At 35.8% G+C, this 13,196-nt stretch overlaps 3 protein-coding genes across 7 annotated transcripts in view; 1 reads left to right on the top strand and 2 right to left on the bottom strand.

Moving 5' to 3' along the window:
• Positions 1-4,876, bottom strand: part of LOC105225125 (villin-like protein quail) — a 28,099-nt gene extending 23,223 nt beyond the window's left edge. Inside the window, exons 1-2 of one of the 3 annotated variants that reach the window (XM_011203463.4) lie at positions 4,638-4,876; positions 2,780-2,903 (exon numbers count right to left, since the gene is read on the bottom strand). In XM_011203463.4, coding sequence (XP_011201765.2) covers positions 2,780-2,824 — 45 coding nt within the window. In that variant the 5' untranslated portion in view covers positions 2,825-2,903; positions 4,638-4,876. Of the gene's footprint in view, positions 1-2,779; positions 2,904-4,307 lie in introns of all 3 variants that reach the window. The other 2 variants (XM_019989842.3, XM_049462382.1) reach the window with 2 other exon arrangements.
• Positions 4,877-6,100: 1,224 nt separating this feature from the next.
• On the bottom strand, positions 6,101-9,395 carry LOC105225124 (elongation factor Ts, mitochondrial). Of its 2 annotated transcripts, none has more exons than XM_049462504.1 (4): positions 9,312-9,395; positions 8,695-8,954; positions 8,384-8,632; positions 6,101-6,740 (listed from the first exon to the last, which is right to left on the bottom strand). In XM_049462504.1, the coding sequence occupies exons 2-4, from the start codon at positions 8,848-8,850 to the stop codon at positions 6,228-6,230; spliced, it is 918 nt and encodes a 305-aa protein (XP_049318461.1). In that variant the 5' UTR covers positions 8,851-8,954; positions 9,312-9,395; the 3' UTR covers positions 6,101-6,227. The 2 variants fall into 2 exon arrangements, with proteins under 2 accessions (XP_049318461.1, XP_049318472.1); XM_049462515.1 differs by having other exon boundaries at positions 9,277-9,344.
• A 136-nt stretch (positions 9,396-9,531) lies between these two features.
• Positions 9,532-13,196, top strand: part of LOC105225169 (dynein axonemal heavy chain 7) — a 44,465-nt gene continuing 40,800 nt past the window's right edge. Inside the window, exons 1-3 of one of the 2 annotated variants that reach the window (XM_049461796.1) lie at positions 9,532-10,010; positions 10,071-10,293; positions 10,361-10,576. In XM_049461796.1, coding sequence (XP_049317753.1) covers positions 9,731-10,010; positions 10,071-10,293; positions 10,361-10,576 — 719 coding nt within the window. In that variant the 5' untranslated portion in view covers positions 9,532-9,730. The remainder of the gene's footprint in view (positions 10,011-10,070; positions 10,294-10,360; positions 10,577-13,196) is intronic. The other variant, XM_049461820.1, reaches the window with a different exon arrangement.

Here is a 13,196-nt window from a genome sequence, read left to right as displayed (position 1 = left end):
ATTTTATGTGTGTGCATTTTCTTATTACCGAACTTCATTGATATTGAATGACGAAACATGAAAAGAACAATGTCATTTTACGTGAGCCCTCATAATTATAACCTTATGTGATTCAACTTATGATTTTTCAAGGAATTCGTAATATTAAACCACGCGAGGTGACATCCTAAGAAATTGTTTTAATCACAAGTTTACAATGTTGCGACTTAGTAAAAACATAAATTATATTGAAATTAATTTTTTAGGATCGGGGTGGATCTTCTTTTTCTTTATTGGCGGATATATTGGTTATGCGGTTATAGCCAAACTTATAACAGTGCGCTAGCTGTCCTTCCTTTTCACTGTTTGGTGCCATTTGGAGATTCCAAGTGTAGCCAGGTCCTTCCATCCTTGGTCTTTCTCACGGTGTGGATGTATTCCTTTTGCTCTGCTTTCTCTGGCGGTTACTGCGTCGAATAGTCTCAGAATTGGAGTGGTTTTGTCCATTCGGATGACATGACCTAGCCAGGGTAGCCGCTGTCTTTTAATTCGCTAAACTATGTATGTGTCTTCGTATATCTCGTACAGCTCATCGTTCCATCGACTGGGATATTCGCTGTTGCCAATGCGCAAAGGAGCATAAATCTTCCGCTGAACCTTTCTCTGGAAAACTCATAATGCCGACTCATCAGATGATGTCATCGTCCATACTTTTCCACAATATAGTATGCTCGTCGGGAGAGGACTTCTTTATAGTCGGGCAATGAAACGTCTGCTTCATCGTCTGGGTAGATAATTTTGTATTATAATGTTTCATTGCTTCATACGCTCAAGATCAAATTTGATGCGGACAGGTCCATATAAATAGCGCTTCACAAACTGAATCGATCGAAAATGTTTTAATAGATTGGTGTAAAATGTTTTGTTTGAATCCCATATAAAAGTGCTAAAGTATAGATTGAGGAAAAATTTCATTGGAGAATTCCTGTTCTACCAAGCCATGAAAGCGCTTTTTGAAAAATACATTATTATGCTGAAACATCAATCACAGAGATCGGTGTACATTATCTTTACCGATTATAAGTCGCATGTGAATTTCTGGCTTAATGGTTTTCTTCAAATTAAACAAAAAGTAAAATTAAAAGGTCTAGCCAATAGATAAATTAATTTCACTGAAAGTATCTTTAAGCACTGAAGCCGATAACTAAGTGAACTTCATAATTCAAAGTAATTTTATTCATTGTTTGTATTACCTAAAACTAATCGAGATAGAGGGTTATATTGGTTGTCAAAAAGTCTTGCGGTATTTTTATTGAATCAATTCGTGTGGCACCCATACATCGAGCTTCTTAGTGACTCCAAGCTTCTTCAAATGGTTTATAACGGTTTGATGACTACTATGCCGGTCTCTTTCGACCAATTCAGCGATTTTATCGCAATTTTCGACGACAGGAAACTGTATCGGGTCCATAAACTACACAAATTTTATTGGCGGCTTGAGATGCATATTTGCCTTTATCGTAGTAGTACTGTAAAATATGCCGTATTTTCTCTTTATTTTGCTCCATGTTTGCGACGCTATAACTCACGAACGACTTGAAAGAAACGACAATCAATCAAACACGTGTTATCGCGTGAATCGAGCTTTCCAAAAAGGTATAGCATGACCCGATGCGACGAATAAAACTAGAACTATGCGCTTTCAGCGCCAACTAGCCAAAATACCGCAAGACTTTTTTGACAACCCAATATACATACATATATAATATACATTAATGTTCAGGATGACGAGACGAATTGAAATCCGGATGTCTGTCTGTACAAACTGTAGCTTGAGAAAAATTTAGATATCGTAATGAAACGTGGTAAACGTGTTCCTTGACAAAAAACGGAGGACGAGTTTGTATATGGGAGTAATCGAACCACTGCCACGAAAACCTAGAAAGTACCATAACTAAGCACTAAATTAAGATAAATATAGAATTGTTATATATTTGGCATAGGGGATCGCAGATACAAGTGCCACTTGTAGGCTAAACATTTTTTTCTAAGAAGTTTAATGTATATATTTCCTAAATCCTTTAGGCTATAATAATGATTCGTTTAATACTAATTCCTTGAGTACTCCTAGCGACCCTGTAAAAATGGATGAAATCGGATCGTAACTGTTCAAGCCCCTATATAGTGAAAATATGAACCCCTAAGACCTGTGACTGACTTTTTTTATCGAGATAAGTATATAATAGAATGTCTGTATGTTAAAAATGGGTTGAATCGAGTCAATCTTTTCCTTAATCACCAAATATCAAACTTCCGGCTGACTTTATACGAGTACCGCACATATCAGAAAATATATGAGTTATCTTGCTAAAATTGTGAGAGCGTGTTTTTCTAATAACGGTGCAACTTTGTGGCCCTATATATGTAATTAACAAATCGTATGCACCTAAAGGTATTTCCCCGTCTTTGACCTTCGGAAGTTGCAAAAATATAACAGGTTCGGTTACATCCAAACTTAGCCATTCCTTACTTGTTAGAATTCTGCTCGTAATATCAGTTTTTACAACAGAACTGGGTTATGTAGCACAATTGGAATATTAAACAACCTAGAATTAAAAATTCTCATCAATTATCTACTGTTCTCTCCAAGCTCTAGTGGTGAAGGATTGGCTTTTACGTGCTGTTAAACAGCGCCACTGGAACTCTATTATGTAGAATGATCTGGAGTGTTTCTTATATTTATTTTAATAGTAAAGTTTCGAAATAACATTATTGTATATAACGGTATTGGCTTTCTTACCTGTCTGATGAAATTGAACTGCAGCATTGCCAATCGTTGATTCATAGCTTCTTTTTTTACAAAATTTATAAACTTTCCTTTTTAAATTTGTCACACGCGGAAAAAGTTCTTTGATTTTTTAACACTAGAGAACAAAAACACAACAATTAATACTTAATTATTATTTCGAAATAAAAATGTGAAAATCCAACTGTTAATTAGAAATAACAAGTAGTAAGTACTATATAGTATGTATGTATATTCACTGGTTTTATTGTTTGAAATGTTATTTTTCTAACAAAAACTTAACAGTGTTTAATAACCTCAACAGGCTATATTAAGCGGCGAGCTGAGTTTACTTATCTAATCTTGATCGCCTCTACCTCTGTCTGTATATATGCCAACAAGAGATATCGATATGATATTTTTCACATGTCGTTTTCTCCCAGAGAAGCTGCTCATTTGTCGGAACCATCGATAACGGAAAACTATAGTGCTCATTTAGTTACCATTCAAACTCAAGTCCTTGTATGGAAAACTTTTTATTTGACAATATATCTTCACGAAATTTCACATGAATTTTTGCCCAAGGCAATGCTTTAATAACCAAAGAATTTTTTCGGATCGGACGTCTATAGAATACACGTTACAGACAATAAAATAGAATCAAAGATTTCGTTTTGAAATTGTCTTAAAAATTTTCATTGATGTACAAAAAAAATCCAAAAATAGTTTTATAACCGAAAAATGCTGAATTTACAAAGCCTACTAAGTAGTAATACTAGCTTAATTAGATCTGAGGAATGAACATTTGTATCAATTATGTATTTATGTAATGGAAACCGTTTGCAGTCGATCGAAGAGATAAAACAAAATTCGCTGAAGGAGCTGAAGGCCATCCCAAAAAGTGCTTATGAAAGTGTTCGAGGACCTGAAAATCGTTGGCTCGAGTGTATTACATCTGGTGGAGATTACTTTGAAGGCGACAAAATAAATTTTTAAAATTTTGCTTTTTATTTACAATTTCCAGGTACTTTCATGTCACAATGTAAGATATTTTAATTCCATTTTTTTGGCCTCCGAATTTTTGAAATTTGCATTTCACCTTTGTTTTTTCAATATTTATGACATTTTGTTCCAATATTTTTACTGTTTTACCAATAACACTTGGCATGGAGTAAATAAAAAAAATTAATTTCAGTTGCATTCAAATCAAATGAAAATTACTTATGGTGATCCTATTTTATGTCCGTAACTGTAGTTGTCATACAAATTGGCCAATTAAATTCAAGTCCTTGTACGGAAAACTTCTTTATTTGACAAAAAAACACAAAAATTGTTCTAGGCATCGCTATATCCTAACAAATTGTTCAGATAAGACCTCTTCTTCTTCTTTATTGGCTTAAACACCTTACGCGGTTATAGCGGAGTCAGATAGGATATAAAGCAAAAACAAAATATTTGTATACCCTTTAACGCTATACGAAATACACCTGTGAAAGGTATTATAATAATAAGTAAATATATTAAATCCCTACAGTTTTATTACCGAAGTAAAACAAATGTTTAATTAGTGCATGTGGTTTTCTGTTGCATAATTCTGGCAAAGCATCTGAACTGTTTTAAATATTATTAGCTGGTAGTATTTATAATTATTGTATCTTCAACATATTTTTCAATATATGTACATATATGTATGTATGTATGTATGTATGTAATTAGTATAGCTTTCTTTGCATTTTTCACGAGTTTACTTTAAATCTTCTTTCATCTATAATCGATCACTGTCACTGTCAAACACGACATTCGTTGCACTTCATTAACACACCGTTACCGTTTTTATAATTTTTCTCAAATTTCAACTTTGACGAATATTCACCTCTTGCTGTCCTACCTTCGAAGTCCTAAAACATGATTTTTCAGAAATTATTGTATTTTGCCTTTTCGACCAGCGAAACCGTGGAATTAATGCACAAGCCACTTTATAATAAAACAGGCGTAATTTTTTCGGTTTTGGTTTTAAATTTAAATTAATGTAATGGTGCGTTTATGCGAGTCCCGCGATGAGTGCGTGAAATCAGAAAATTCATAACTGAGTGCCCGACGAACAGCGCGCGAACTTTAATTACATATCTGCATATGTTTTTCAAACTCCACTAAACCTAAACAACAATGTGCCATTAGGAGCAACAACAATTGCAACAAAAAAGTTTTAGAGACCTTTAATGTCCGAAATGAAATGGTTTTGTTATTGTTTATGTTGTTTTAGCTACTGTTATTAAGAGCTAAGTTTTATGATTTTATTGTTGTAATCTTTTGAGCATTTTTCCATTGTTTTGGTGAGCAGAAAAACTGTGTGCTGCTGGTTGTTGATAATTTAGAAATGGAGCTGAAAAAGCGAAGAGTTAGTAAATATTTTGTTTTTATTGTTGTTGTGGCAGTCACTTTTTGTGGTTCATTATTTCGAAACATACATTCCTACATACTTATGTATGTATATTTCGTGAAGTGTTGCGTTAAATTTTGGATATACATATGTACATACTTATGTACATAACTCAAAAGAGATTCGGGTGACCTCTAAAAGGACACGCTTTACGACTATCGAAAATATTTGTATAAAATTCAGTTTTCTTAAATATATGATAATGTTTGTATATTACAAAATCTAAAAATTAAAATTAATTCCAATACAGAGATGAAACATTCCCAATTTTATACATAATGACGTAATAACAAATGTTAAATGGTACTTAGCAAGTACAAATTCATGGCTCAGAACTCACACATACATACATGTTCACACATTTGGATCCATACGCAAACATGGCGGCATGCGATGCCGTTGAACGCATTTGCCATTGCCCTAGTAGCTGACTAAGCATTCCCCCTTTTGTTCTTTAATTTTATTCTACACACTTATTTTTGGCTATAATCACAGTATTGTGTACAATTACACATAATAGAGAACATTTTCAACTCCCCATAACCTGCAGAATTTCTCTCACTTGTTCTTTTGGTCTACCTGTGCACATGCGTTGTTTCAAAGCTTAAAAAAGAGGTCTTTGGTTGAAGGCGCTCATGCGTAGATCCGCCAGTACAGAGTGTGGTTAAACCGTGTATATACATACATATGTACATAAATATATGTACATATATAGTGTGACAACTCTCATCGGTCGAAGGGTTGCTATATACTTGCGTGACGATGTAAATATTCTGTTATATACAAACATACATATATGGGTCTATATATAGTATGTTTGAATAGTGTAAACTTGTACCACATCCAAACATATGTATGGTGGAACGAAAACAATAAACGTATTATTACTTGGGAAATTTATGGAATTGTGAATATTTATTTTTGTTCATATTTCTATAAATTTTAATTTGAAATTAGCAGTGACTAAGTTTAAAACAACAATTCATGGATTATATAACATTACAGATTCGCAAGCATACGGCATTAATTGCTTACTTCAGCCTGTTCCAACCGCTCATTTTTTGTTGCCTCCCCGCATTCGTATCGCTGATAATCAATGATTGTCACGTTATTTTCCTTTAGCACTTCGTTTACTGTGCGATCAGGGTCTAGCAAGTATTCTTGGTGTATGAGACATGTCTCGTCATCTTTATTAGCCACTGGTTTATCTTTGCCTTCTTCACCAATCTTCACTGGGTTAAGACCAACAATATGCTGGCAAAGATTTTTCTGAAGTTCATCATCTACTTCAGAACCACGGAAAGCCACAATTGTTCCATATTTGCCGATTTGCGTAGTGTTCTCGGCTGCAGCCACATTCGTGGCTGTCGGGTGAGCATACCCAGCTAACTGCAAATCATTGCTGGTCTTAAAGCATATCGCACGTTTAATTGAGGCATTTTCTCCCACCGTACCAATGAGTAATGCCAGGTGGTCTCCTAGTGTTTTGCCATCTGCCATCCGGAGGTTCTTCAGCGCTTCAGCTTCGAATCCGAGCTGTCGGTTTAATAAAAATAATTAATTTAATAAAATTAGTATCGATATTAAATTATGTAGTGCTTAATTTTCAGAATCTCAAAATATACAGAAAACATTAATTAGTTATAATTTCTGACAGAACCAACTTTAAATCTTAAATTGCTTCGGGTAACTTCGGTGCACCAAAGCTTAATACCCTCATAAATAAAAAAAAAGACTCCATATATGGAATGGATTTTCATACTTCCATTTACTTCTTGAAGATATTTTAAAAACTGAAGGATTAATTCGCGCATATACAGACAGATGGACAGACAAATGTATAAATCGACTCAGCTCCTTATGCTGATCATTTACACATATATTTTATAGGGTCTCCGACGTTTTCTCTTTGGCGTTACAGATTTCATGATAAATTTAATATTATAGAAATAATTTTGGCAAAACAAGTTATTATTTATTCCGTCCATGGGTTTTCAATAACCTGTATTTTCTCCGTGGTTCTTCATACGTTTTTTCATCCTATTCAGCATGGATTGAATTAATTTTCGGCCCGTTTCCAATGGAGTATCATCTCAAAGTTCCTTTGCTTTCCGCCACAATTATTCATTTTTTGAAATGAAAAAGCTGTCATTCTTCTCTTAAGGTCACTTCAAAACTTCTCAAATAACGTTTTGCAATATATCTCTGTACACAAAGAAGGCCTTTGTGTCCTTTATGCCTTGCCGGGAGAAACATCGCCACATTAATATGATTCTGCTTTATGTTTGATTGTCTTTGTGCTGTATCTACAATAAAATTCTTTACCGTTATTTCGGCGAAAATCTTTTCTCTTCTGTATGTGGAGTTTTCGTATATGAGGAATTTTTCTGCCTTTCCGTCTCGGTAGATTACCGTTCACTAATCGACGCCGAATTCTCTGCGGGCTAACGTTAAGTCCATCTCCAATACTTAAATTGATATGAAAAATTCTTCGAAATAACCACTTATTTATTATATATTACTTACACCAATTTTATTGGCCAACCCAATTTAATGAATGAATGAACAATTAACAAAATGAATATTGCAAGTTATTGATACTGACGCTCTACTGCTTCGCCTTCATAGTAAAAACATAACGATACATAAGTAACAGTTACAAACCATTTGACGAAAAAACATCACCTAAACTCGCACCTATTAAGTGCATAAATAAATTTTGAATGTCAGGCGGCTATATTCTATATACTGGTGTGATCAAAATGAAAGGCGACTTTTTAATTTATATCTACTTCGCGTGTTTCTCGATTCGGTAAAATTTTTTTTGTAAGTTGGTAGTGCTGTTAGTGACATCTATGCTAAATTTTACTTCAAAATGTTCATTAGTATTTGAGATACGCGTCGTTTTGTGAGGCTCTAAAAAAGAATTCTTCGATTTTTACTATGTCTGAATTTATTCAACAAAGAAGTGCGATAAAGCATCATCTCCTACTGCATTGGTTATTCGTGATTATTTCGCCACAATTTCAACTAACATCAGCTTTCAATTTGATCACAGTACTATCTATATGTATATTCTTTTCTGGAGAAACTTCTCTAACCTCTATCTGTGACGCCAAATGAATTTCATACGTGCCAAACATTTTTATAAGTCAATCATTAACCTACTTCTCCCATACCTTCCATAAATCTCCATCGAAATCAGTAGTTTCAGTGTACTTAGCACAAATGCGTGACACGTGATCGACAAAATTCTTGAAATGCTCATTCCGTGCAACAAAGTCGGTTTCACAGTTGACTTCCACCATAGCACCGATGTTGCCGTGAATAAGTACACCAACTAAACCCTGAGCTGTTGTCCTTTCTGCAAGTTTTGTGGCTTTTGACCAACCCATACTTTGGGCTTGTTCGTTCAACCATTTTTCAGCCTATAAATACACAAATTTCGTGAATAAAATACTTATAAAATAATAGTTCATTTAATAATTACCGCATTGATGTCGTTATTATGTTTTTCCAGGGCTTTCTTGCAATTGGCGAATGTGTAACCAGTCTTCTTGCGCAGCGTGGCCAAGGCACTCTTCTCAACACCGGCTAACGCAATACGTGTGGTGTGGAATGCGCGGGTGAATTGTTGCAGCAACATCTTTTTTACACTTAAATAATTTAGCTTCCTTATGAGGATATAAACAACTAACTGCACTGCTTCAAACTTGTTGCCTGCCTACCGGAACGACACGTGCAAGAGAGCTGCCAAGGAAACCAAAAGTCACATTGTTTCATGTTTATTCATTGAAAACAAATGCAAACACAATAAGCAACTAATAGCCGAAGCGAGTGGATTTTTTGAGTGAATCGAAAAAATATCATTTGAAATAAACTACACATAATAATAACACGCAATTTTGTTAGAAATAAACTGTTAGAAAAACATTATCCTTAATCGACGAATCACTTGTAAATTCGTTAAGCGATTTATCATGTTACGTTAAGTGAAATTCGTGTAGACGCGCAAGCACTAATAAAGTAAACTCAGCCACCGGTAAGGTAGTTGCGATTTTATTGTTATTACTTTTGGTAAAATATTATAAAATAGCCGGTAATTACATTTTTTCTAGTTTTCCAGTTTTTTTGATTGCACAATGAAATGTGTGCGATTATGACTGTCAAATTGACATTTGTTGTTGTTTTGAAACATCGCATTTTATCAGCTGTTTAAATAGCGAATAGCGAATGATTTACTAGAAAATCAACATACAGATGTCGCGATGAGGCGAATAGCGGAAGTGTGCATTTTTTGGTGAAATTTATACATTCCCAATTTGGCGGTATTGTTAAAGTTCTCAAAGTGGTGAAGTGTATACATTGTGTGGGGTGAATTATTCACTTGCTTTCATTTCATTCACAAAGCTTTTCAAATAATTTCTGTGCCGATCACAACGTCTATTTGTAGAAAATTTATTTTCTGAAATTTATTGAATTGAACAGAGAAAATATTTTTTTAAATAACAGCTATTAAATAAAACATGTCTCAACCGTCTACTTCTACCGGAGCCGTTAAGCGGCCCTGCTCCAATTTGAAATTAGTCTACAATCGCCCCAAACCGGATGTCCTAAACAGCATTTTAAAATCTCGTGCTAATCCGCGCTACCGATCACGACGCCTTTGGTACGAGCTGAATATGCCCGAGTGCACTTCCGCAATTTTCGATGGCCGAATGATTTCCACGTCTCTTCCGGATAGTCTCTTGTGCCATACACGGGAAATGCGCTCAAAAAATAAGCAGAAAGTGAGGAAGAAAGAACGTAAGTAAAAGTGTTCATTATGAAAATGGCGTCCAACTCTGATATTTATCCGCTCCACAGGAGTTCGCACTTACATGGAGATGCGCTTGGAACGTGAGAACTTTCGCAAGAAATTAGTGGAACTAATTGCCTGCGAAGATGAAGACGTCGAGATGCCACCAAGCGAAGGTGATGACAAGTTTCCGAATAAAGAAGAAAAACAAATGTTGCGTTACTACTATTACATCAAGCATGGCATTGACACAATCCACGTGGCCCCGATGGGCAAACGTTTGCTGAACAGGTCAGTGCTCTTGTTGGATTAATAATCATAAACCGTATCATAAAATTAATTAATATATTTTTTTAAGAATTACAATACTCATAAGGCCGGAGTTAAATAAATGGCGCACCGAACTCAATGAAACGATTAGTGAAATCAAAGCGGACTACACTTTCGCCATGAAAAAAGCTGTTATTGATTTTGTTTTGAATAATTCGTTGCCGAGCTTACGTAAAGGCCAAGAGCTAGCTTTGACGCCAGAAAGGAAGGAAATCAAAATAATGATGAATCGTTGGCGATATCGGTGAGTGTTTCTAATTTTTAGTTACTAGCATCATAATTCAGTTGTTGCTTAAAAATCTTACTTAAACGCTCATCTCGTAATCGAAGTTCGCGGTCGTCTTTTATGTGACCATTTTTGTTGTTGAAATGGTTATCTAGTTCCCGTTAGGTTAGTAAGGTTCAGATCAGTTTGCCATCCGAGGTCATCCAACGGTAGACCCCGGGAATATGCTATTTCGACGGGTCCGACCATAGGGAGAGGCGTGGCAGATGTGTAGGGTTTAGCTGGACATGGAAAGAAGTGGTTAGTATCATGGAGTTTAACCTGCCACAGTATCCCAGAACGAAGCTGCGTAAGGGGTCTGACTACAAGTACGCCATTCACTGAGAGGGAGTCGGTGAAGGTGTATATAGGATCACACTGTGAATGGTGGTTAGTGCATGTTTGAATGGTACATAGTTGCGTTCGAACTCTGATCGGCTGGATGATTTCTACGAAAACTCTATAAAAATTAATGAACTCTTATGCCCCTTAACAGGGAGCATACTAGCCTCACTGTGTAATTGTTCGATAGACGACATCAAGAAGCATACCGTTATAGTCCAGTGTGTAGTGTTTTGACATGTACTCTTCTTTAATAATGTGGAATAATATTAATGTAAAGGTTTTGCTTTGATTGCTGTTCATTTCTAGACTTTAATTTGCTTAGATGGATGAATTCTATGATCATATGCTTATTATATTTTAGTGGATTCTTCTCAATTTGTAAAAGAATCGCAAACTTTCGACTTAACTAATATTACTGTTTTTTCCAAAATAGACATAATTCTCCTTATAAGAAAATAAAATTGGTTTCGGTAATAGTATAAAGGGCATCGCTGTTCTCTCTTTCTCTGCTATCTTTTCTCAAGTTGAAGTTTCAATAATTTAGGCTTTTACGATTATAATAAATTTTTTTTCAGGAATTAGTTATTACCAAATGTTACCTTACATTAGGTAAGGTTAGGTCGTATGATTCTTGATGGATCTGTCTTGAACAGTTATTCGTTCCTTATGTCACCTATAAACTTCTAACAGTGGATCCCTCGAACCTCATAGCTTGAAGAAGTCTTTTAAGCTTACCGTACATTTTTTAAAGATGTTAATATGAATCCTAGCCACTTCCCAGGGTTCGCTAAAGGTGTGTCTACTGAGATATTTTAGTCTCAGTCTGGCAAAAACCGAGCAATGGAAGAGAAAGTGACAAGATCATTCCACTTCGCTTTCCTCCATGACGTTTTAGGGGCAACACAAAACGCTCCCGTCAGGATCGGGAAGGACCTCTCCGAGCCGTTCAATATCAAACGAGGTTTCAGACAAGGCGACTCCCTATCGTGCGACTTCTTCAATCCGCTGCTGGAGAAAATAATTCGAGCAGCAGAACTTAATCGAGCAAGCACAATCTTTTATAAGAGTGCACAGCTGCTGGCGTATGCCGATGATATTGATATCATCGGCCTCAACACCCGCGCCGTTAGTTCTGCTTTCTCCAGACTGGTCAAGGAAGCAAAGCAAATGGGTCTGGCCGTGAACGAGGGCAAGACGAAATATCATCAAACAAACAGTCGTCGCACACGCGACTTGGCTCTCACGTCACTACAACTTTGAAGTTGTAGATTTCGTCTATTTAGGAACCAGTGTAAACACCACTAACAGTGTCAGCCTGGAAATCCAACGCAGGATTACTCTTGCTAACAGGTGCTACTGCGGATTAAGTAGGCAATTAAGAAGTAAAGTCCTCTCTCGACGAACAAAACCCAAACTCTATAAGCGAAAAGAAGAAACGACTGGCGCGCTGTGCTTAACTCGGCTATAATCGCGTAAGCGGTGTCTACGCCAGTAAAGAAGAATTGTGCTTATATATCCAAGAATATCCACATTATAAAATAGGTGCGACAGCAGCATACGTACCATATATGAGGATTAGATCAGGGTCCGGAACGTTTTCAGCCGATATTATAATTAAACTAAAGTAACTCGAAATTTTTTTTTTTTTAATATATTATATGATATTATTCAGCATCTGGATTCACAATTTCATAAAGATAAGTTCATAAATATCTTTAGAGTTGACATACATCGGAGACATAATTTGTGCTTAGTTTTGGTTAGGTTAGTCTGATAGGCTAATAAGCAAAGTATAATATATACCAGCTTTGGTCCTTAGTGATATAAGATGAAGTGCCGTTATGTAGTGCATGAGCAACCCTTTAGAATGCTTGTGAATTTCAACAGGCCCTATCGCTTCAGTAACGATATCTCTTCCAGTGTCTTGTACCTCATCTCTCCATCTCCTTGACTTCCATATTGAGTATTAAAATCGGGGAGCTCTACTCCTCGCGGTATCTACCGCCAGGTACCATATTAGCGGTTTTATTCAGTTATTCAACGCATTCTGAGGTTGCATATAAAGTCCACCATAATGGGATGAATGAGGAAATACACAAGTCTTCGCCTTCATGCACTGTGATGTCTCAGTCAGCCCAGAGGCAGCTTGCCCAAACGGTGAAGGATATAGCTAAAGGTCGATTTCACGATTTTGCAGCTTAGTTTGATACCGAAGAAAATCTGATTGTGCTAATTTTCAAACTCTATGAAGGAG

This window comes from Bactrocera dorsalis, chromosome 1 (assembly GCF_023373825.1).
Source record: "Bactrocera dorsalis isolate Fly_Bdor chromosome 1, ASM2337382v1, whole genome shotgun sequence".
NCBI classification, from domain to species: Eukaryota; Metazoa; Arthropoda; class Insecta; order Diptera; family Tephritidae; genus Bactrocera; species Bactrocera dorsalis.
Note: the sequence above shows the minus strand (reverse complement) of the source record. Positions and strands in the feature narration are given on the sequence as shown.